At 42.0% G+C, this 25,919-nt stretch overlaps 1 protein-coding gene and 1 long non-coding RNA gene across 2 annotated transcripts; one reads left to right on the forward strand and one right to left on the reverse strand.

Moving 5' to 3' along the window:
• The first annotated feature begins 1,771 nt into the window (after positions 1-1,771).
• On the forward strand, positions 1,772-25,883 carry FAM118B (family with sequence similarity 118 member B). Its single transcript, XM_028529072.2, is given in 8 exon segments — positions 1,772-1,840; positions 1,842-1,864; positions 5,203-5,455; positions 16,148-16,375; positions 19,505-19,633; positions 20,925-21,210; positions 25,012-25,068; positions 25,325-25,883. Coding segments are annotated over 8 exon segments (1,053 nt in total). The 5' UTR covers positions 1,772-1,777; the 3' UTR covers positions 25,339-25,883.
• On the reverse strand, positions 20,435-24,007 carry LOC118497972. The gene is made up of 2 exons (XR_004900493.1): positions 23,879-24,007; positions 20,435-20,917 (listed from the first exon to the last, which is right to left on the reverse strand). It is a non-coding gene; the product is annotated as an uncharacterized LOC118497972 (long non-coding RNA).
• Positions 25,884-25,919: the final 36 nt, after the last annotated feature.

A 25,919-nucleotide genomic window follows, 5' to 3' on the forward strand; every position in this document is an offset into this window, starting at 1 on the left:
GTCTAGAGCAAAGACTTCAGAGTAGGAAGTAACCTCACATAAATAAAGCTCCACGGAAATATTTTAATGATGATGAACTCCTGACTGTTGGCATTAGCAAACTGGGAAGCAGCTGGGCTGCAGCAAGTGGTGTCTCCCGCTTGGAAGAGGGGGGAGGTGACCCGAGAGCAAGGTGCCTAGTTGTGTGCCCTGCATGCAGCAAGAGTTGGATGGTAGAGAATTGATTTCTCTTAGGTGTGTCCTATCTGTCTCATCATAAGAATCCCTTGAAGATTCTGGAGATTGTGGTTCAGTAATTTGGGATTAGAGCCCGAGAAAACACAGTCTTTAAAATTGAAAGACCATTATTAAAAACATGCACTTTTAACAAGCGTCTCAGATGATTAATAAGTTAAGGCAAGATTTGCTGTGTTGAATAACCTGAACCTCACCTTTCTCACCAACAGAATCAAAGATTTGGCTAGAAGGATGGTTTGCTTCCTAACTCACATCTGACTTTGTGATTCCTTTTTTCTCATGATTTACGATCTCAGAGGGATGCCATTATGTGATGGGATATGGGAGGAGGAACTGAGCCTTCTGTTTATCAGAAAAAAAATGAATCAGCAAACTTTTAAAAACGTCTTAATAAAGAAAAAAGTACTCTAATGAAACAGTACACTTAAAATAATTACTGGTAATTTTGTTCTGTCTGAATATTGGCAATGAAGGATAATAAAATACCCAAAATTCTGGTAAGACATACTGCCTTGCTTATTGTGTTTGTGTGTACATGCATACTACCATTTCAGAATTAATGGTCCTTAGATGTAGCAGGTTTACTAAATTTTGAGCAGTTAAAACTTCTCTGTATAGTTCTCATTGTAATCCATGATAACTCTTGTGCTTTGGCTAGTTATCTCATCACCTAGACATTATTGGCCATTTGTCATATATTTTTGCTTGATAATACCTTCCCAGTTAGCACACTGTGTTTAACTTTTTTTTTTTAATCCTTCCCTGAAGACATTTTTCACTGCTTTTGAGTGGGGGGGTGGCATTAAGGGGGGGAGAGAGAGAAACTTGGATGTGAGAACAGCAGTTGGCTACCCTTTCGCACGTGCAACCAGGGGTTGAACTCAACCCCCTGGGTGTGGGCGTGTGCCCTGACCAGAAATCTGTCCGGCTGCCTTTCACTCCAAGGAACGAGGTTCCAACCAACTGAGACACATTGGCCAGGGCGGTTTATCACAGTGTGTTCAGCTAGAGGAACATGTCTCACTACCTGTGAGGACACAGTTGTCCAGCAACAAGCAGTGTCTAACAGTCAGCAAATGAGAATTGATTGATGTGTTCTGGACCCAATGATTTTTTTTTAGCTGTTAGGAAATGGGATAATTGGGAGCTATTAGCATACTTACCTGTGGTTTTGTTCCGAGTCTTCCCCAAACCTGTTTCATGAGAAAATAAAAGGTATTTCTTACACTCCACAAAAATGATGGCCAGTAATTGACATGAGCTGACACTGGTCGTCGGGTTTTTCAGAGGTGCGGGGAGCTTTCGGGAACAGAAGCAGAATGGCAGTATGGAGTACCAGGTCATCACTTCAAGGTTACTTTCTTTCAGATGAATTTAATTCTGTTGGGGTCGCTCATGAATCAATGAATTTCTTTTAAGCAAGGTTTACCTTTAGAGCCCCTTTAGGGTATACGGCTTATTAAAACTGTTTAATGTGTATGCTATTTTGAATGGTACATCTAATTGTGGTCCATGGTGTTTAATATATTTTAGAAACTTGATGGCTTCTACAGGGAGCCAGGCCTCTGATACAGACAACATTTTTGGATTCTTCAGTGATGGCGCACCCCCCCGCCAAAAAGCCCAGGTAAATGGGGAGGGGAATCGAGGAGTGAAGTACGCTCCCAGCAGTGGTGGTGCACGGAAAAGAACAGACTTGCTCTACATTGCAGTAGTTTTCACTACTTAGTAGTGACCTTTATGTAAAATGAAAGTTCTGTTTTGGATCTAATTTTTATGTTTTATCAAGATTGTAAATGTACATAATTGTGGAGTCAGCACTTCAAGGCTCGTAATGCCTCACTCATTCCCCCTCAGAGACTCTCACTCTCAGCGTTTTATACGTTTCTCTGATAGTTACATCCGTGTTTTTAAATACCGTGTGTGCTGCTGCATCCCAGTGTTTTGGTTTTATTAATATCTATTTCTGGTTACGGAAGATGAGAGTTAGGCTTGCTTTCATAGATCTTCTCCCACGTGGTCACACACACGCACCATACCCCTGGAATGATTCATATCACATTTTCTGGTTAAATCAGTTTTTTTTAATATTTACATTATATGGCTGTATAAATAGATGGACCTAGTAATGTGTTAGGAGTACAATTCTTGTCCATTTATGTCTCCAAGTTATTAAAAATTGTCTCTCTCCTTTTTAAAATTTATTTTGTGGTTCACTTTGTTTTCTGTGTTCCTGTCAATTTATCTTCAAACTCTGTGACAAAAGAGTCAATCTCCTAGACTCACTGACCCCTCAGCAGTGTGCTAGTCACACCCGCTCGTGGGTTCTTCCTCTGCCCTGGGCTCCGCTCCGCCCCAAGAATTCGTTTTTTATTGCTCCCGTGTCAGGTCCTGCTTCCTGGCTCCCATGTCTGTGTGTGTACTGTGTTTAGCTTCCTCAGTAAAGATGCATAGGAGACAATAGGAGACAAGTTATTTGGAGACTTTTGAAAATGTCTTTACTGTACACTTACATTTATTTGATGATTTGGCAGAGTATAGAATGTTAGGCAGGAAATTGTTTTCCTTAGAGTTATGCAGTTACTGCTCCTTCTCTACTCACACCTAAATGTTTCTGCCAAAATAGCCGCTCTATTCTGATTCCTAGTCATTTGTGTTTTAGAAGTCTGTAAGAATGATTATTCTACTCCCAGTAACCTCAAACTTTCCCAATTCATCATTGTGAAATTTTCAGGTTGTGGGGAATAAAATGATCTAGATAACCAGGTGTTTGCCCGTCCTTTTTTATAGCATTCGATTCATGTTTCATAGATGCTTGTTTTTTTAAATCTCTGTGAAGATGTCATTGTTTTCTTTTTAGTTTTTTTTCTCTTTTCCTTTATTGTCTCTTGTTTCCTCCAAGTTCCAGTTTATCTGCTAGTTTTGTTTTGGTGAAATGGTCATGTTAGGGGCTTTGCCCAAATATAAGGTGACCCTTATATGTCGGCTTATATTTAAAAAGCCAGATTGTGTGCGTGCCTGAGGGGCTTGGTCATGGATGGGCCGCACTGCGGGTATCAAGTACGGGCAGGCCCCACCTGGCAGCAGCCAGGGGCCTCTTTTCTCAGGCTGGCCATTTCTCCTGGAAAGGAAAGGAAAGGAAAGAAAAAGGAATCCTCCCACTTCAGACCAAATGGGGGATGGGGTACAGGTATAAGGTCTACTGCCAATGTGTCTTCTGGGAGGAGGGCCAGGGGAGAGTCTTCTATTCATATACAGACCTTTACCCACACAGTGTTCTCACACTGAGAATCCTCTGATTCAGCCTTTCTGGAAGGCCAGACTCCAGTGTCAGAATTCTACCCACTTGGTGTACGGCCTTGCCACCAGTTCGCCCGTGTGGGCCCTGCCAGCCCCTCCACCTGCAGCTGCATCTGGGCAGCCCCGGGGTTCTGCAGAGGGCATCCGCTCCAGCCTCACAGCTTCTGGAACTGTTGATCTCTATGGTCTGTGGTCAGCGTTGCCTGTTCTACTCTTTATGAATTAATGTCTTCTAAAAAAATTATTTACTATTATTCAGCGGTTTTAGTGAGAACCAGAAACGAAACACAACTGTTAAATCTTTTTAACTGAAAGCCCTAAATTAGGAAAACCTACACCTCAAATCTGTAGTGTATGCAGTAAAAATTCAAACAGCACAGCACAGTCAAGTGAAAGGTAAACCTTTTTCTCCCCAGTCCCCAGAGTGACCACTACTTACAGTTCTCGTTTCTTGTGAATCGTTCTAGAAATTTCCTGAGTGTGTATTTGTGTGTGTTTCACTGTCTTGATTCCCTTGAACTGAAAATCATTTTTCATCATTTGCTTCTAATATCTAGCATTGTCTTTCCCAACAGACGGAACTTTTGAGATGGGGGGCTCCGTTTTGTTCACAAACGCATCACTAGTGCCACCGCAGTGTCTCTGGTACCTTACAGACTTTTCATGTTTGTTGAACGACTGAATGCAGGAGTTAGGGATAGGGAGGGCATTGTTTTCCCACAGCTTAAAGTGGTATTCCAAAATGCTGATCCTGTTCTTATTTTATTACTTGGACAAAAAGTGGAGAAAGACAATTTCTTGGGGAAAAAATGCCTCAGCAAAAAATGAAAGTAAATCAATACATTTTGAACAGACTCTATTATAGCCTGCAGAACAAAGGGGGCTGGAGAACAAAACCCAAAAACCTGTGCCCACCCTGTCTCGCCTGGAAACCTCAGGACAGAACTTCGTCTGAGCTTACCCTGGTGAGAAAGATGGTTTTCACTTTATGGCATATCCATCTAATGGTTTGTTCTTTGTTTATTTGGGTTCTGGAGGCTCCTCCCATGTTCTTAGAATTCTTTTGGCCACTTTTCCCTTGTCTTTGGCCTCAGGACACCTAGAACAGAAGGCAAACTTGTTCATTTGTTTGACTATCTCTGGCCAATTTTAGTCATGCTCAGTTTTACCTTAATAACGTCCACAAAATTCAGATTTGAATTGTTTGTCTTCCGCCTTTCATCTCCTGTTTTGTAACAACTGCAGTGTGATTTGTGTGGGGTTCTGTTTTCTCAGAATCTACATCAAACGTGTTCTTTGAAATTTAATACTGGTTTAAAATGTAACTTTGCAAAACTCAACTGGGCTGTAAATAATTGGAACTTTTCCTGAAATTAGTGGGGTTTCTTAGATTTTTCTTAAATTTCCTTTCTGTGAAGGAGAACATTGATTTAAGATTGCTTTGTAGGATTCCTGAAATAGGTGTATGACTGTTTTGCAGCAAGCCCCGGCTGGCAGCACATTCTGGTCTTTGTGCATCGGCTGTTTGGAGAGGTGTCAGAAACCGGCACTGGCCACCTTTGCAACTATGAGAGTTACACCCGAAAGCTGTGGTTTTAGGCAGTCTCTCTGTGTGCCCCATATCTGTTGGATGTTCCCCATCCTCTCTTTTGTTAACTTTTTTAGGAAGCTGCTTCCAAGCTTAAAAAGTAAGAAGCCTCAGGAGCTCGTGCTGGTGATTGGGACAGGCATAAGTGCCGCGGTGGCCCCTCAGGTTCCAGCCCTGAAGTCCTGGAAGGGCTTAATTCAGGCCTTACTGGATGCTGCCATTGATTTTGATCTTCTAGAAGATGAGGAGAGCAAAAAATTTCAGAAATGTCTCCACGAAGACAAGAATCTTGTTCATGTTGCCCACGACCTTATTCAGAAGCTGTCTCCTGTGAGTACCCTGTCATTTGAAATTTCCTAAAACCACCCGACTCATGCTGACGGTGATCAGGATGTTCATTTCTAGCGTGCAGATTTGCACGGCATTTGCCTCTTCTTCAAAATGCATGTTGCAGGATCTTATTCATGGCGTTGTTTGGACCCATTTTAGTGTGGTATGTTTGTGTGTGTGATGATGATGATGATGATGTTGAGGCCTTTGTGTGAAAAAAGGAGACCATGTTACATTGTTGCTATATTTTGAATGTGCTTTTCTGCACTCACTACTATAAAAGCTGTGTTCACTGGCACTTATGCCTTTTAGGGAACCCAGAAAAGGTAGAGATAATTCTTATTTTATGGATGAAGCAACACAAGATTTTAATGTTCTTTTAAAGGCAGCCACTCAAAATATTTATAAGGACTTTTGTCTTGCTTTATCACACTGAGTTGGATACCAATTTCCTAAGGCTAAAGAGCCTCCTTGTCTTGTTTTGTCTTATAAATGCCTTTAAAATAAGGATTTACTTAAGAAGTATTTGAAAATAATAGAATAGCCAAAGCATAAGTAAAGTGGACCTTAAAAATATGTGTATATTTTATATATATAATATATATATATATATATATATATATATATATAGTGTGTGTGTGTGTGTATATATATATATATATATATATATATATATATAAAACTCTCCTTAAAGAGTCAACTATCAGTATTTGCCCTCCCCCACACCTAGCCCTAACACTTTAGGAGAGAAGTGTCGTTAAGAATTAGCCTAAAAGTCATGGATTTAAAAGTAGTTTCTTTCTGGTTCATGACTCATTTTAGAAATTTGGGGCTTTTTTCACTTCTTATTTTCATTTCCTTGTCCTTAATTGGGATAAATTGTTACTAACCTAGAACAGTGTAAAGAATTAACAGGCTGTAAAGAGCTCATGGGACCTTCATCTTATACCATATGCAGAAATTAATTCAAAATGGATTGAAGATTTAAATATAAGTGATAGAACTATAGAAGAAGAAAACATAGGTTTAAAACTTCATGACCTTGGATTTGGCAGTGGTTTTTTAAACATGACACCAAAAGCTCATGCAGTAAAGGGAGAAAATAGATAAATTGCACTTCACCGAAGTTTAAAACTGCTGGGCTCCAAGAACACTACCAAGAAAATGAAAATGCAGCCCTAGGGTGGGAGAAAATATTACCAATTTATATATCCCATAAAGGTGGAGTGTCCAGAATATATAAAGAACTATTAAAGCTGAACAATAAAAAGGCTAATAATCCATTCAAAAATGGCAGAGGATTTGCATAGACATTTCTCCACGGAAGTTATACGGGTGGTCAGGGAGCACGGGAAAAGGTGCTTGGCATCAGTAGTCATTAGAAAAATGCATACTGAAACCACGTGAGATACCACGAGGAATGGAAAAGTCAGTGAGTCTAGGTGAAGGTGTGGAGAAACGGGGCCCTGTATACACTGCTGGGAAAGTGCAGTGCACACAGCCTGGAAAACAGCGTGGCAGTTCCTCATGTAACTGAATATCGAGTTACCATATGACCCAGCAGTTCCACTTCTAGATGCATACCCTGGAGGAATGAAAACGTTTGTTCATACGTAAACTGATAAGCGAATGGTTTATGGCATTATTACTCACAGTAGCCAAAAAGTAGAAATAACCCATATGCCTATCACCTGTCAAATGGATAAACAGAATGTGGCATGTTCATACAATAGAGTATTACTTGGCAATAAAGAGGACTTAAGTACTAACAGATGCTACAACATGAATGAACTTTTCAGACATTATGCTAAGTGGAAGCCAGTGGTAAAAGACAACCTAGTAGGTGATTCCATTCACAGAAAATGCCCAGAGCAGGGAAATCTGTTAGAGAAACCCAACAGAAAGTAGTTGCTGAGGACTGAGCAGGGATGGAGGGCAGAAAGGTGATAAAGAAGACGGGTTTTTTGAGATTGTGACAATGTTGTAAAATTGACTGTCATAACAGGTACACAGATCGGTGAATCTACAAGTAATCATTGAACCATACATGTTAAATAGGTAATCTGTATGCTATGTGAATTACATCTCAATAAAGCTGTTAAAAGGGTGAAGAAAGTATATGATCCAAATAGTAATCAGTAGAAAGTGAAAGCTATATTAGCGTCTGATAAAGAACACTTGAGAGCAGAGAGCAAAGAAAACATATTTTTTTAGTGTCCAAACATATACAAAGTTCTTGTCATATGAAAGATCATTCAAGAGTGTATATACAAAAAACGTAAGGGACTGAAGTATTAGAGATGTGTGGCAACCAGTTTATTAATAAAAAATGTGATTTTTCTGTAAAGAAAAGGAAGAGCTCGTGAGGGAAGAGAGTAGTAGTCCCAGTCCTGGAAGACTGGGCAGGTGACAAAGTCCAGGTTCAGACCAGGGCCCTGCAGTGTTGCTTTGCCGCCCTGTTATCCTGGCTGTAGTTACCAGTAATCTATTCAGTGATCTCCTGAGAGTAGCAAGCATGACTTTGCCAGTTTGGGGTACTTATAATCGAAAGCAGTGAGAAGATTCAAAGTCAGTGTCACTAAATATATACCAGTCAAATATAGCAAACTGGGATCACTAATTATCTGTGGATGATAATTTATCATTGACCTTAAAGTATAGTTATAGAATAGTGTCAGTTTTAATAGAGTAGCAATTGTTAAACTTTTTAGGGTCAAGAATCCAAGATGAAAAATTAAAACAAAAATTTAAAATAATTCATTAAAAATAATAGTAAACCTATTATATGTTAACATGAATGTTTATAAAAATAATTCTTTTTTAAAACAACAGATTGTGAGAAGAGTGATATTGTTATATTTTTGCAAATCTCTTTAGTGCCTGGTTTAATAGAAAACAGCTGGATTCTAATATCTGCTTTATATAATCAGTCTGTTATGTTTGTGTTGGTTTGGTTTAATATATGGGAAAAAAACCCAGGTCCCACAGACACATAATTGGAAAAGAAAGAAATATAATATTCTTCGTTTATACTACAGCAGAAACTCGGTGAGTGGTGGCTTCCTAAACAGTAATAACAAATATGGAGGCTGCCAGTCAAGGTGGTGGCATAGGCAGACATGGCTCATCTCTTTGTACAACCACATCAGAATTACAACTGAAATATAGAACAACCATTGCTCAGAACCCACAGAAATCAAGTTGAATGGAAGTCTATGACAGCTACGGAATTAAAGAAACCACATCCATCCACACTAGACTGGTAGGAGGGGGAAGACACAGAATGGGCTGGTCCCACATCTGTGTGTGGTGGATAAAAATTCAGGAGGGACATGTCCTCGGTAGTGAGAAGTCCCAGCCCGACACCAGGTCCCCCAGCCCAGGGTTCCAGTGCCAGGAAGATAAGTCCCCACAACTCCTGGCTGCAAAAACCAGTGGGGTTTGAGTCACTGGAAGAAATTGCTGGAGCCCAAAGCAGTCCCTCTTGAACTCACACATGGACTCACCTACACAGACTCACTCCTTTGAGCTTCAGTGACAGGGTGGCAGCTTAAGGGGTACCAGGGACATGCAGGAGGAGGCTGAGGTGTCTGGTATCAAAGGGAGCAGAGGCCATTTTCCCTTTTCTGGGCCCTCCCCCATAGAGCTAGCAGACTGGTGCCAAATCTAAGATTCCATCAACCTGGCTAACACTGTTTGACTTGCCTTGGAGATCCCCAGAGAGTCCGCCCCACCCAACTAATGGGCCCACCTAAGCTGTTTTTCTATATGAATGGTTTAGCTTATGTTTTACAACTTCCTAAATCCTTTCAAATAAGCCACAGCTGCCCTCAGTGAGCCCCAGGCCTGGGACTAGCAGCCTAGATTCACAGCTTGGCTTTAACCTGGAAATCTCCAAGCCCAGCCCAAGTAGCAGCCTTCTCTGGTTGCTTTATAGCTCAGTCAGGGTGGCCCCGGGCAAAACACTGAGGGCTGACCTTGGACTGTACCTCCTGGGAAACCCCAAGGGCCAGCCTACCCGATAAACAGCTACAGATCACAGGGGAGCACCACCACCCTGCCCCTACACAGCTGATTCTCCGTGGAGGGTGGAGGTTGGTGGTCAGTGGCCACAGCCAGTCCTTGCAGCTGACTAGCCTGGGGAAATCCCTCCCATTGATCTGCCAACAGCAACCAAGGCTCAACTACAAGAGGAGGGTGTACTCAGCCCACACGAAGGGTGCACCTCAAGTACCCAGCTTGGGTGGGTGATAGGGGAGGCTGTGCCACTGGACCCTAAAGGACACCTACTACATTAGGCCACACTGCCAAGACAGGGAGTCATACCTAATATACAGAAGCAAACTCAGGGAGGAGACAAAGAAGCACATCTCAAATGAAAGAACAGATCAAAACTCCAGAAAAAGAGCTAAACAAAAAGGAGATGAGCAATCTATCACATTCGGAGTTCAAATCACTGGTTATAAGGATGTTTAAGGAACTTAACTGAAGACCTCAGCAGAATAAAAAGATCTAGTCAGAACAGTTTACAGGGAAACAACAGTAGAGTGGATGAAGCTGAGAATCAAATCAGTGATTTGGGACATGGGGAAACAAAAAACAACCAATCAGAACAACAAGAAGAAAAGAGAACCCCTAAAAAACAAGGGTAATGTAAGCAGCCTGTGGGAAAACTTGAAGCAGTCCAACATTTGCTTCATAGGGGTGCCAGAAGAAGAGAAAGAGCAAGAAATTATAAATCTATTTGAAAAAATAATGGAAGAAGTCTTCTCTAATTTGGTAAAGGAAATAGACATGCAAGTCCAGGAAGCACAGAGTCCAAAACAAGATAGACCAAAGAGGCCCACTCCAAGATACTTCATAATTAAAATGCCAACGGTTAAAGGTAATGAGATGGAAGAATGGATGTGAGAGAATGGGTGAGAAGTGAGGGGATTAAGAAGTATAAATAGGTAATTACAGAATAGCCATGGGAATGTAAAGTACAGTATAGGAAATGGAATAAGTCGCCAAAGAACTTATACATATGACCCATGGACATGAACAAGGGTTGGGGGATTGCCTGAGAGAGTAGGGGTGCTGGGTGCAGGGGAGCCAAGGTGGGGAGATCAGGACAACTGGAATAGCATAATAAGTAAAATAGAAAAAAATTTTTTAAAGATTAATAACAATATGGAGTCTGAATCAAATCATTTCCATATTAATGGTCATGTGAATTTGAGCTTTATTCCACTGCATTAAATAAACCCACTGATCTGTCTTGCACATAGAATGAATCTCTTACCTGTATGTGATTTTGTAATATCATGTGTTGGTCATTTGGAAAACACTAGTTCACTGAGTTATACATACCTCCCAATAAAAAAACACCTCCATTAATATCACTGCCAATCTTATCACAGAGATACTTGGAAGCCGTCAAGCTCACTGTGGCAGATAAAAGTTTTCTAAAACGCTGATTCATGCTTGAAAGCCAGGATTCCATCATCGGCAACAGTGGCGGCACTCAGTAGTAGTTTGCCTCAAGGTGACATTCATTCATTCATTCATCCCTTCATTCATTTTTGGGAATAAGGCCTGAGAATACCCAAATCTGAATAACCGTAGTTTGTCAGTCACTCAAGTAAAAATGATGTTTGATGAAAAAAGCAGCTGGTTCACTCAACAGCTCAAACAGCTGCACAAGTGTTTGCCTGGAGACAGCTGTCACACTCCAATGTCCAGAAGTGCTTCGTGTATATTCCCTGTTTCCTCACACAGAGTGTTAAAAGGACAGGTACTCAAGAGTCAAGATTTAATACAGTGCATTTGTACCACTTCGTTAAGGACATCCTTAAGTGAGACTGACATTTGTTTCACACTGAAAGTCTTCAGTAAGGAAGGACACAATGATTACTTGATCACTGGAGTTTACCTAGCCAAACTGACAGCATGTGCTGGGGAGCGGATGTCGTCAGATTCTCTGAGAACAGCAGTTCTGCAGCTTATTTTACACTTTAGAATCAGAGGAAGAGACATAAGGGGTTCCATGCAATCCATTGGTGAAACGTTAGGGAGGTGGGAGAAAGCAAAGCAGGGGGAGTTTGGGGGTTTGGATAAAGAGTAAAACAGATATAGACATACTTCTTTTACATTGGTGGTCCAGGATAGTTAATAATTAACATTTACAGGACACAGGACATGGAGATGGTGTGGGGAAGGGGGAAGCAAGATAACAGTGAGGGGTTCTGGGGTCTCCTGTTCTTGCAGGAAGTTGTGCCCTGAGGGCCTGGAAAAGGAGCATTACTCTGACCTTCCAAAGGTCTGTTATCTTCGATGCAAAAAGAGGATGTGCAGGCTCAGTTAAAGTAAATAGTGACCTTTGTCAAGGCAGCTACAGACATGACTACCCGCTGTGACTCACTTTCAGTTAGGAATTTTGATGTTCAGACCATCCTATGTGGTTACTTTCAGTTTCTGAGTTTGTAAGCCTGCCATGCTGACCTTCCCTGAGCTTGTCAGGTTTAGTGTGTGGCCCCTTTTTGTTCACAAAACAAATCAACAAACAGGTGTTGGAGAGAATGTGGAGAAAAGGGAACCCTAGTGCACTGTTGGTGGGACTGCAGACTGATGCAGCCACTGTGGAAAACAGTATGGAATTTCCTCAGAAAACTAAAAATGGAACTGCCTTTTGACCCAGCAATTCCACACTAAGAGCCCTGAAACACCAATCCAGAAGAACTTGTGCACTCCAGTGTTCTTATCAGTAAAGTTTACAATAGCCAAGTGCTGGAAGCATCCTAAGTACCCATCAATAAATGAGTGGATCAAGAAAACTATGGTACATTTACACAATGGAATTCTACGCAACAGAGAGAAAGAAGGCGCTCCTACCCTTTGTGACAGCATGGATGGAACTGGAGAGCATTATGCTAAGTGAAATAAACCAGGCAGTGAGGGACAAATACTGTATGATCTCACCTTTAACTGGAACATAATCAACAAAAGGAAAAAGCAAACAAAATATACCCAGAGACACTGAAATTAAGAACAATTAACAATGGGGAGAGGGGAGGGGATAGTGTGGGGAAGGGTTTTCAGGAACTACTATAAAGGACACAGACAAAACCAAGGGGGAGGGTGGAAGCAAGGGAGGTAAGTGGGTTTGGAGGGGGTCGGGGGTGTGGAGGGGGGAAAATGCAGACAACTGTAATTGAACAACAAGTAATTTAAAAAAATTAATAGTATTGCTTTTTTTTTTTAGGTATGATAGTGGTGTTGCAGTTATGTTTTGTTTTATCTGTAAAAGGGAGTCATTATCTTTTAGGGAACCTACTGAAGTATCTGAATGAAATGATGCCCAGCAATTGCTTCAGAAAATGTAGTGAAGTGGGAAGGGGTGGGGTGGTGGGGGTTGAGGTTACAGAAGATAGGCTGTGGTGTGGTTATTGTTCAGACTGGATGATGGGTACATATATATTTTTTCAATACTCTTTTTACTTTTGTGTCCTTTTTAGTTTGAAAATGTCCATATTAAAAAAAAAATCTAACAACAGTAATGTGGAAGGTTAGCAGGCCCATCTACTGAGCCAGTTTCTTCTAGTAGGGAAGTGACCTTGTCCTCAGTGCAGAGAGCATTCAGAGTCAGGAAAAGGATGCCACTTAAGGAGACCCTGAGCAAAACAACTCTGAATCTCCTGGCACCTGTAAAACTGGGGTTTTGTGAAGAATGGGTGAGATAATGAATATGAAGTGCATATATGAAGACTGGCACGTAGTAAATGCACTGTACATGTTAGTAGCCTCAGTGAGGGAGTCAGGTTTGTGTTTGTTTATATTCTGTCTGGGATCAGAAAGATGAGAGTCACAGGGTGGAAGGAAATGAAGTAGCATTGGGTTCAGTTGGATGTTTCCAATGAATGAGAAAATGTCCATGAAAGTTGTGTGGGAGTTCGGCATTTCCTTTTGACCGTGGAACTTCCTTTTGTTTTGATTCCTTTGTCCTGATTCAGAGAGGCCACTGGTGGGAAATTTAGTTCAGAGTCACCTGCTTCAAGAGAGAAAAATGTTCATTTTTAAGTCCGAGGAGATCAGTGCAGTGACAGAAAAACCAAAACTCTTTTCTTCCTCTCTGTGTTGATATGCAAAATGTAATAACTTAGAGAAATGGGACTGAAAGACAGCTAGCTAAAATAAGTGACTCATGACATTCGTTTCCAGGCTTTAACCTTTTGTATTTCTTTTCTTAGAAGCAAGAAAATACATCCCACACATGTGATTAGCTGATTGTATACCCATGCGTTTTTATCTGTGTGCATGATGATTACACTGGTGCTTGACTACAGTGTTATATAACTGTGTGCACGAATTGGAGTCCAGAATAAGTTGTAAACACAGGAAAGTCCTTTCAATGACCATATTCTTTACTTAATTTTGCTTTTTTGGATAGGTAATTTTCCAAAATTCTGCACATTCTATTGACAAACATTGCAGAAGCCAAAAGGATGTGAAGAGGTGTATGTGCATCACAGCGCCTCACTCCCACCTGTGTCTTTGCCTGACCCCTCTCGCCCCAAGCTCACCCCCCAATAGGGCCCGACTCTCGCTAGCCTTTTGAGTGTCCTCCTAGTGTTGTTCCTATTTGCAAAAAAGAAGCAAGTTAGGATTACATTTACCCCTATCTCACTGCCTTCGTCCTGGTGTCACCAGGTAACACTCTAGGCACACTGCCTGCACCTGTTTTGCGTGACCCAGCAGTGCGCCCTGGAGGTCTTCCCGTGCCCATCTCCTGTATGTGCGCACTGGGCTTGTCTCCAGTCTCGTCCTGTTGCAGATAACAGAGCAGTGATAACCTTGCATATGTCATTTCATTTGTTTGCAAATTACATCTGTGGGATATATGCCTAGAAATGGAATTTCAAGATTATAAGGTAAATGAATTTTAATTTTGATAGAACTTAAAGGGGCACTGTATATTTCATAACAAATAGAAAAGTGCCTGGCATTCAGGAGTGGTTGCCTCTTGTATGTAGTGAAATGCAGGAACTGAGGTTTAAATTCTTCATCGTTTGTTTCTGATCAGATTGCTTTTTTTTTTTTATTGTGTACCCAGGTGTTTTTATCTGTGAGTGTAATGACTAACTGGTGTTTGGATATAGTGTTATATAACTGCGTGCATGAATCAGAGTTTGAAATGAAGTGATAAAACACAAGGAAGGCCTTTAAATAACTGTATTTACTCAATTTTAAACTTGTTAGAGTCTTCTGTTGGTTGTCTGTGGGCTGCTACAACATGTGATGGAATTATTTGTGCCCTTATGTAATGAGAATGGACAAAAGTGAAAATACACCCTCGGCCGTGTAAATTATGGGCCGTACTATATTTAGCACTGGAAAAGCATCTTTGAGCCCCTGAGATCAGGGTACCGTAAGGAGCCTGTCTGGTAGTAGGTGTCACGTGGGCCAGGGACTGATCTTGGAGCGTGTCCTCACCAGGGAAAGGCACTGTTTCACCTTGCCCTGATTTTTCCACTCTGGAAATATGTACCATTTATTTGATTGGCGTTAATAATTGATGATTTTATAATATACTTTGAGAAAGTAGGGAAAGAGTTTGGTGGAGTAAAGTGTGTCTCATGAACCTGCTTCCATGGTTCCATGGGAACAGGTCTTTTATCTTGAGCATTGTGCTGTTAAAAAGACGCACAAAGAGAACCAGGAAGGGAGGGGCGCCCCGTCTAGCTACAATCTAGGCAGAGCGCAGTGACTTGGAGTTTGAATGGGAAACATTGGGGCCTTGAAGAGCTGACTCTTGCTCTGACATCACCTAATGGGATAATACCGCAGGAATAGGACAGGGATCAGGTGTGTTATAACGAGTTAGAGTTACTTTCCCTCTCAAATTCCTTTTGTCCCAGGAGCCCCTTTATCTCTACATTTGAGGTTAGTATTGTATTTCCTCATTAGTCCACAGAGATGTTTACATATATATTCAAAATGAATCTGGGAGAGAAGTTATTTAAATAAACCATATGTTAAGAAATAGGGAATCTATTTAGAACTGACTAGTGTTGGTATTTTTGACAGTTGAAAAGCAAAGATGTTTGATAGCCTTTATTAAATACTGAGTAGTCTTCCTAGTAAACCTGTAAGCAAATTGCTAACTTATGTAAGGGAAAAAAACAGGCAACGAGAAAGTAAGCAGTTTTTCCTTAGTATATACATAACGTAAGCATCCAGATCCGTAGGCAGCTGTACAAAGCACCTGGGATTAGAAATAGATGCTAAACCACATTTAGAAGAGCGGTCTCTTTATTAGTTACTCCCTAGTTAAAGAGAGTTTACAAAAGCACGTGCTGTTTTCTTGCCTGAGGGCAAACCAAGGGGTGGTAGGTGCTGTGCACCCTCCCCAGCACTGCCTTAGTCCTGGCCATAGTGCACCTCTCTTGGCCCTGCCCGTTTTCTTCATCCTGCCCAAGTGCCTGTTTGCAGAGCTGGAGCCGGTTGGCCTGTGACCTAGTAGCGCTGATGCTTCTCAGCATTGTGCTAAGCACTGGCGTGTTGTCTTCTTATTTTCCTTATAACCGTGAGGTAGGCTATTAGTCCTTATTTTAGGTACAAAGTATCTTTCAAAAAATTGCTATTACTGTTACTAAGGCAAATGATGTACCAAAATATCTCGCATTAATTTTTTTCTTTCAAATCCCTCCCCAGCGTACTAGTAATGTTCGATCCACGTTTTTTAAGGACTGTTTATATGAAGTATTTGATAACTTGGAGTCAAAGATTGAAGACTCTGGAAAACAGCTGCTTCAGTCAGTTCTCCAACTGATGGAAAATGGAGCCTTGGTACTGACTACGAATTTTGACAATCTCCTGGAGCTGTACGCAGCCGATCAGGGGAAACAGCTGGAATCCCTTGACCTTACTGACGAAAAAAAGGTAAAAAGTAGAGCATTAGTCTGTGCTCCAGGCTAGTGGAGAAAACCTGCTTTCTGGTTAGTCCTTGTGTGGTGCTGGTATTTATGGAGAGAGAGAAAGGAAGCTTCTCCTTAGTTGGATTTTTTTTTGAGATGGCATACAATAAAATTCACAGATCTTAAAAGTGTTCAGTTCTCTGAGTTGTGACAATGTCACTCAATTTTAAAGCAAGAAGCAGGAAGTCATTAGAACTGTAACATCTTGTTAATACCTGATATTATCAGGCATGTATAATGTTGACTTAGAATTTCCTCTTAGAATTTGTCCTTTATGCCAACTCCATCTGGAAATGAATGAAAACTACTTAAGGACTCTGGAAGACCAGCTTTCAGGTCAAGTGAATGCCAGGTTGAGGTTAATGTTCAGTGGAAACCTCAGAGGACTTTTTTAAATTGTAGCCCAAACTATACCTAAGTTATCTATCATGTTGTTGAATTATAGATGTCAATCTATGTTAACTAACGAGAGGAGACTTTATTAGAGTGAGTTTGTAATTTGAAATCTAGTTCCAGGAGATTCTATGGCTACACCAACATGTTTTTAATTGGTGAAATACAGTGAAGCCATAAAAGGGAAAATATCTTTATTGCCATAAAAAGATATCAGAGACATAATGAATAAAGAAGAAAACAAAACAGGTTATAAACCTCCACCAGGTCTCATTTGTCCTCCTCTGTGGTTTTTGTAATTTTCCTTCTACGATTGGTTTTCCCTGGAGCCTGCCCATGTCCAGCCAGCTGAACAGAGTGTGACTAGCCCAGCTCTTCGCCCACTGGCTTCCACTGGTGCACGGTACTGCCTCTGCCAGAGGAGACGCTGTGATGCCGCTCTTGTAACATTGCTGACTTGGAAGCCAGGTTTTGACAAGGAAATCACAGTTAGAGAAGTGGTGCCCCGAAGACTGATTTTTCTCTGGCTGGAATGCTTTCCACCTGCTCCTCCCATGCTTGGATGGCCGCCTCCTTCATCACCTGTGAAATCTCAAACAGCACCTCCTCTGAGCGGTCTTCTCTGACTGGCCTGTGTAAAAAGGGGACACACCCATCTGTTCTGTCGATTTGCTTCATAGCACTTGCAGTAACTTTTTTTATTTCATTTTTCAGTTAAAGTTTACATTCGGTACTCTTTGTATTAGTTTCAGATATATAGCATAGTGGTTAGACAGTCATGTACTTTACCAAGTGATCTCTCTGGTATTTCCAGTACCCACTTAGCACCACACAGTCATTACAGTATTATTGACTATATTCTCTATGCTGTACTTTACATTCCCTATACTTTTCATTGTTTTTTTTTAACATTTTATTTATTTATTTTTGGAGATGGGGAAGGGAATGAGAAAGAGGGAGAGAAACATCAATATGTGGTTGCCTCATACATGCCCTCTACTGGTGACCTGGCCTACAACCCAGGCATGTGCCCCAACTGGGAATCAAACCAGCAACCCTTTGGTTTGCAGGCTGGCACTCAGTCCACTGAGCCACCCAGCCAGGCCTCACTGTTTATCTTGGTTTGTTTGTTTTCTGGCTGTTTACCCTTCTAGAATGGCAGCTCCATCTGTGCAGGTACCATGCCAGCCTTTCTTACACCCATGTCTGAGGTACTGCCTGGCACTTAGTAGGTGCTCAGTAAATATTTTTTGATTTAATGATTGAATGGGCCGTGGCCGGGTAACTCAGTCAGTTAGAGCATAGTCTCAGTATACCCAGGTTGCAAGTTCAGTTCCTGTCAGGGTACATACCTAGGTTGTGGGTTCAGTCCCTGATCGGGGCACATATGGGAGGCTGCCAGTTGACGTTTCTTACATCAGTGTTTGTATCTTTCTCCCTCCCTTCCTCTCTCTCTAAAATTAATAAATAAAATTTTTTCAAATAAATAATTGAATGAAAATCAGAAGTTAATGGCTAGAAACAGTGTATATACTGTTTCTGATATAATCTCTAAAGAAGCCTGCCCAGCATTAGAAGCATCAGGCCTTTTCAAACTTAAGGATATCTATCAGAGATGACATTTTGCTTCTTATTTCCATCCTGGAGCCTCATGATTTACTTTGTCGTTTTAGTCCACGTTGGGGGCAGTGCTGAAGTCTTAATTGTTAAAACCATTGCCTGGTAGTCAGGATGGGGCCTAATAATATTCAAATTTCAAATCCCTGGGCCTCTTGACTGTTCTTCCTGATCCATACCTTATTACTCCAGGATGTTATAAGAATAAATGTGTACTGTCTTGAGTCATTGGGAAAACGGAACTGTGGAAGTGAGGTGGCTGTTGTCACTGTTGTCATCAGAATGATCGATCTGCATTGGTAGCCTTTTAGGTAACTCAGAGGTGACCGAAATGATGCTTTTTCTGCTCATTAGTTGCTGCACAAGAAACCACTCTGAAACTTTGTGGCTTAACACAGTTTCATTTGCCAGTGACGACATGAATTAGTGATCGCAGCTGGGTTTAGCGGGCAGTTCTTTTGCTGGTTGTATGGTTGTCCCCATGACTGCAATCATCTGGTGGCCAGGCCACAGCTGGCTGGGCGGTGCAAGATGGCCTCGCTTCTGTTTCTGTCGGTGGAGGCTGTCGGCTGGGCCCTGCAGTTCCAGCTGGCTAGCCCAGGCTTCGACACATGGCAGCTGGGTTCCAAATCAGCAAAAGAAAAGTAAGACTTGCGCCAACCTTTTTTAAACTTCCGCTTGTGTCGTGTTGGTTGACGCCCCAGCTAAAGCAAGCCGTGTGGCCAAGTGAGTGTGAAAAGGGACTGCACAAAAAGCTTGATATCTTGAGGATCATTTCTGAAACAGTCGTCCGTAACTCTCAAGGGTGTCACCAGAGGAAAGAGTCCCTATGTTTCTGTGAAGATAACAGATGCCTTCTAATTTTTGATTGTTACTTTCCGAGTGAAATCACCAGACTTGCTGCCATCAGTCCTAGAAGTCTTGCCTGAAATGGGAGCTGAAACCACATCAGGTTTTGCATTCTTGCTCTGTGATAGATCATGAAACTGGAGAGTTTTGTCAGAAGCCTAGTCGTCTTGCCTGTCGGGACCCTGAAGCCACTGTTCAGCCCGCCACCTGGTTAAGCTGTATTTGTGTTGTGCAGGTCCTGGAGTGGGCGCAGGAGAAGCGGAAGCTGAGCGTGTTACACATCCACGGGGTCTACACCAACCCCAGTGGCATCGTCCTCCATCCCGCTGGGTATCAGAACGTGCTCAGGAACGCCGAGGTCATGGTGAGTGGTGCTGATGGTGACGGTCTCGGGAGGGCCTTCCTGGGAAATGTCTGGGTGTTCCATTGGTCTTCAAGGGGGTGACGTTTTCTTTCCATTCGTTAAAAGTTAGAAGGTCGAACATTCTTTCCTGTGCTCTTCAGCTTGCGGGTGTGCATGCCGTCTTAGGAAACGTGCTCTTCATGTATCGAGCTGTGGGGTTTTCCTTTGTTCTTGGTTGACAGCCAGCTGGTGGCACTTGGTCATTATCGTCATCTTCACAAACGAAGAATACATTGTTATCACTGTTTATTTGGTTTACCACAGTATTAACAACCCTCTCTATGCCAATAATAACTTATGTAGCTGTTTATTGGCCAGTCACTACTAGAACATAAATTCTAAAGTAATTTTGTGTAAGTGATGATGGGTTTGTATTGAATTACTGCACTTATTCAAACTTACTCCTCAGTGATAAAGAGGAGGTTTTCTTCTTTGTGAAAAAAGATCTTTGTTGATTTTTAGAGATGGAAGATTTAGACTTGCTCACACCTAATATCTTCAAACCAGAAACACACCCACGCCAGTGATACATGGGAGCAAGTCATTAGCCCCCAACTCTGAAGCCAGCATGTACCAGCGATTTCAAAACTGGTCACTTAGGGTGATAGCGTCTACATGATGTGGCAAAAAGAAAGACCATAAGAGAGCATAAGAACCTTTTTTCCCCCACACATTGTTTTCTTGACATCTGTTAGAACTGCATTCATCACTGACATTGAGTGATCCCTTAAGCAGAATAATTTCTAATATATTTATATTTACATGTGTGTACAGATGTGTACACACACACAGATTCATGTTGGTGTTCTCAGTATCAGACTTCCTTAGAGAACATCTGGAGATGCAGTTATCCTCACTGGTGGTCCGTGGTTCAGTTTCTAAGGCAAATGCAGCTCAGAAAATGGAAAGAGTAAGATATATTGAAGACCCACTTCATTGCCTTATGGCCTCTGGGCACATCGATCTACAAAGTCAACTGCAAGTCAGTAGATCGATCAGTGCTAACCTGGAGAAATCCTGAATAGAGAGCCTGCAGGAGAATGCCAGGTAAAGATAAATTATAGACCAGTCATCAAGGTACAGTACTAAACAATGAGATCGGATTTGGGGAGTTTTCTCTTAAGTTTTGGTTTAATAGGGACCGCAGTCTGATAAAGGTAGCAGTTTCAGTGGCCCAGTTCACTTCTTTATTTCAGGCAGGCCTGCATGTGTCTTCACGGTGTCGTTAATATGTTGTTTCTTTCCCTGCAAGAGAGAGATTCAGAAACTCTATGAGAACAAGTCATTTCTCTTCCTGGGCTGCGGCCAGACCGTGGATGACACCACTTTCCAAGCCCTGTTTCTGGAGGCCGTCAAGCATAAATCTGACTTGGAACATTTCATGCTGGTTCGGAAAGGAGATGTAGATGAGTTCAAGAAGCTTCGAGAAAACATGCTGGACAAAGGGATTAAGGTCATCTCCTATGGCAATGAGTATGCTGATCTTCCAGAATACTTCAAGCAGCTCACCTGCGAGATCTCCACGAGGGGCAGATCAGGTGAGATGCACCCCGGGGCCAGAGGGGTCTAGAGCAGCATCTCTGTGGCCTTGTGCAGAAGTGTTCTGGGTGAGATTGTTCCCAGGTGAGGAGTATCATCCTGACCCAAGTGTGAAGTGAGATCATGCTTGGTCTGCAGGCTACACTTACAGTGGCATTTGGATAGGAGGAACATGGACCAAGGCAAATCCAGTCTAGAAGTGGGAAGAATGAAAAAATTCAGCCTTGTTAGTTATCAGTGAGATGCAGTTAGAATTTAGATTTCAAAATAGAAAAGAATGACAACTCAATTTTGGCTGTGAGAAATGAAACATATTCATGTTGGAGTATGTTCAAAATTTTAAAACCTTTGACTTAGAAATTCCACCTGATACAATTAATATTAGAAGTTTCTCCCAAAGAGATGATTGGACTATTGCACAAAGACAGAGATGTGGGAATGTTACCATGTTGTATATAATTGAAAATATTGGATGCAATCTAAAATGTTTCACTTAATAGGGAACTCTGTAAATACTCCCAACAGTTATTTAATTGATAAAATACAAGGAAGCTATAAAAGGGAAAATGATTTTATTGTCCAAAAGGATTTCAGAGACATAATATTGTGAGTGAAGTGGGGAAAAAGCAGATTAGAAAACACCATGGCCAGCAAGTCCCATTCATACAGAATTCTACACTCTGTGTGTATGTGTGTGTGAGAGAGAGAGACAGAGACAGAGAGAAAGGTCTACAGTGATGGTTACTAAACTAATTGGTCATCTTTATGCTGTAGGACTTAAGGGTTTTTAAAAAATATTTTGTTTCTAGGTTAGCATTTTCTGTTGTATAATGATTATGCATTAGCTTTATAAAAATGGGAAAATGCACACTTTAAAATGCTCTTTGGAAACTGTTATGATGGTGTTAAAATCAGAGGGTGAGGGCCACTCACTGGACATATTACCTCCGGGTTCTAACAAGAAAGGCAAATGGAGAGGAAAGGCTCAGTTGATTAATGTCTCCAGGCAAGTCCCCAGTAACCCTACAAAGTACAGAACTTCATGGTATCAACAAAATTGAAGAATATTTTTTAAAACCTTGAATATTTTGAATAAAGCCAGGCCCCAGGATATGACTGTTTTGACCACCCGATTCCCAACACACTTTGCTGTTGTATGTAGAATATGTTCTTGAAAAGTTTGTATTAATGTGGGTTTTCATCCACAATCTGAACGCATTTTAGAGGGCCTCGCAAAGTACATATAACATAATAGAGAACTTTCCCTAAATCTCATAGTCATTCCCAGGTCTTTTTCCTGAATCCGGTCACTTGCAGTGGGACTGTGGAATGAGAAATTCCACAAGCTCTTATCGCCATAACCAAACACTGAAGCCCATTCTGCCCTTTCTCCAGAAGATAAGCCTTTCGGTTTCTCTTTTGTGAGCACAGTTTGCAGCTTCTTCTGGAGTGCTTTCTGCTGTCCTGCAGTGTTTGATTCTTTTGCTCTGTACCCAGTGAAAGCACTTACGACTTTCAGTAGGGTTTTCCTACTGAACACACCCTGTTTTCATTACACGGGTACCCACCCACACCGGTGTATTTCTTTTGATCCCCATTCTGGTACCTTGTACCCAGGGAAGATGCCACAATTGAAAATAAACTTCCTCTGGACAGCTGTTCTGTTACACTCAACCTTGTCCTGACAAAGTTCATCTGAAGTGGTACAGATGCTTTTTTTTTTAAAAGCTGTGTAGGCTCCCTACTAGAGTGGCTTTCCTGAGCTAGCACTGGTCAGGCATTGGGAATTTTGAAAAATCAAGGATTCTCAGTATGGCCGGGGGCTTTATAAGAATGGTCAGCTGAGTTAGTTTTGATTTGGAATCTTGTAGAGCAGTTTGGGGTTAAAAACATGAATTCCTTTTGAGACAAGCCAGTCTTATCTGCTGTCCTGAGTTATGTTTGGAATGTCTGTGGTACTGGTAAGGGGAGTTCTGTTTTGTTTGATGCTGAGTACTTGCTGTGCGCCTGGCGTCATGCTGGTCGCTCATGTTTGCATAGTGAAAATTACTTGGGTTCAGAAGAAGGTAAGATCTTGTACATTTATTTCGGAAAAATTGAGTAAGGAGGAAAAGAAAAATCATTCTTTTATAATTCATTACCATCATACAAGCAGCCATTTTGGTATATTTCCAATTAACAGTTTTTCCTATGCATTTTTTCACCGGTGTAAACAAAGTACACTTACAGTCTGGGTACTTTTTTATTCAATGGAACATCGTAAGATTTCCTGCAAGGCTGCAGGTTTTGTTGCTGGTTCAAGGTCCCTGTGCCCTGCACTTCAAAGACTAGTAATCAGAAACATCAGAGTTTGGAGTAAGGAAAGGGTTATTGGTTGAGAAGGTGGGGGTGGGGGATCTTATGGCTTTGGCAAATCCATTTTAAGAGAGCCTAGAATTCAAGCATTTTTTATGTCCAGGGAAAGGAGAAGGGGGTGAGGCAAGAGGTGGGTGAGGAGCCTAGACAGCTCGGCACCAAGAGGGATTGGAGGACAAGCACAAGATCTCCAGATGTCTTTGTTCCTGGTGGGTCTGTGGAACACCACCTCCCCCCTTGTCATCTGAGTCCAGTCTTGAGGCTCCTATAAAGCTTTGGTAAACAGTCATTATTTTGTACATAGTTCCCTACCTCTTTGGGCAAGGTGCCTTCTAACAAGGGGCTGTTCTTGCAAAAGCTCAAGCCTCGTGTAATTCCTCCAGTTAATTAGCAGATCTAGAGCTGGAGCTGTATGCTGAAGGCCATGGAGAAATGCAAGCTAGAAGGAAAATAGGAAAATGAGCATTTCACTGTGACATTTTCATAACCACTATTTTTAATGACTGTCACAGTCCAGTGTGGTTGTTAGTTTACCTGATTATTTACCTGTTAGTCAATTTTTAATTTTTTCTGGGTTTTTTAATTGTAAGACCTGGTGCAGTGAATGTTATTTTTACCCATACAGTTTTTCCTTTGCCAGTAATTTCCTTAGGATAAGTTCTCAGTGTAATTACTAGGTCAAAAGGCATGGACATTTTAGGGGCTAATACTGCCAACATGCTTTCCAAGAGGGAAATTGCAATTTGGTAAATTTGTGTGCTTTTATTTGTGCTCTGATGGGCCCCATTCTTCCCTTCCGTGTGTTCAGTCCTGTACTTTTTCCCCACACCATGATCTGTTCCCATGCCAGCTAACAGAATTTCCTGCAGTGACAGAAATATCCTATCATTTTTGCTGTGTAGTACTAGAACCATGTCACATGTGGCCGTTGACCATTTGAAATGTGATGAGTATGACAGAGGAACAGACTTTTTAACTTAATGTACAAGTCAGCCACACCGGGCTGATGGCGCGGTGTTAGCACAGATCTGCCCCGTCTCCCGTCGTGGTAGAGTGTCTGCCCCTCCACACTCTTCTGTTGGTTGAATTCGCTCACTTGCATGCTGCCCCCTCCTTGGTCAGACTGAATTTTCCCCCTAAACTTGGCCTCCTAGACTAGGTTGGGACGGCAGACACACTTGGCCCCTGGAAGCATTTTGTGTACAGGCAATGTCAGTGCACTTGGACCTTAAGATTCCCGTTGCTTCATATGGCCGTTCGAAGTCTGAGTGAGTTTGTTCTCCCCACCTGTCCTCTCCTCTGGAACGTGCTCCTTACTAAACAAGGCCGTCCCTCATGGTTAGAACATGTGCTTCCATCTCCCTTTGGTTGGTTGGTTTTCTTTCCGCTATAGTTTTGGCTTTTTTAGTCTAACAGCTGATACTGATGTTCATTCTATTTAGCAGGGACGGCGAGAGAAGGTCAGCTAAATGGTTCGTCCGCAGCACACGGTGAAGTAAGAGGTATATGACTTCCTGTTCTACTCTTTGCCAGTTTGTGAGCAGAAAATGTGGTCCTCGGACTGAGTTAAGACCTTGGAGGAGGACGACTGACTTAACCTCCTTAACCTCTCACTGCCTGGAGAGGATTGTTTTTTTATCGTCTGTTACAAGACTCCTGTTATCCCTTATGTCTTGTCTCTGAAGCTGGTTACCTTCGGATGTGTAAACCTGTTTTGTGGAACTTCCTTTTTATTCTCAACCTTTTCTCTCCCCACAGACCGTAGCACATGAGAGGGCTCCAGAAGTCACCGCCGTTAGACCAAGCTCAGAGGCCGTCGTGGACAGTGTTTAACAGTAAACTTACAAGAACCCAGTACAGCTCCTAGAAGAAGCAAACCCCAGGAACTGAAGGCTGGGGCTGCGGACTGTAAGGGGGGAGAGGACGTTCCAACAGCCCTTCCTGCGGCCAGTTCTTGGGCTGTCTCCCCCCCGCCCAGTTCTTGGCCTCATATGGCCTGTTCCAGTTTGAGAATACCGGAGTGTCAGCGGGACCCAGATGTAGCTCCCCTCCCCACCCCCAGGCCAGCATACTGCTCATGTCCGCGCAGGTCAGTGTGGTGCCCACTGAGCAGGCTGTTGCTCAGCATGAAGGACTTGGGGTATAGCTGCCATGGAACTCGCCGTGGCCCTTGTTGCAGTTTTGTACTTTACTTGGTTTTTCAGTGAAGCTTAATCACTGTTTTTTAAAACAAGACTTGAAGCTCGTTTCTAGACCTTTCAGTGTACAGTATTTTACTTACCTGAGCTGTATTAAAATTGTGTTCATTTACTTCCCAGGGCCCTGGTTCTATTTTTAGTCGCTTTAGAAATTT

Source organism: Phyllostomus discolor, chromosome 13 (assembly GCF_004126475.2).
Source record: "Phyllostomus discolor isolate MPI-MPIP mPhyDis1 chromosome 13, mPhyDis1.pri.v3, whole genome shotgun sequence".
Taxonomy (NCBI): Eukaryota; Metazoa; Chordata; class Mammalia; order Chiroptera; family Phyllostomidae; genus Phyllostomus; species Phyllostomus discolor.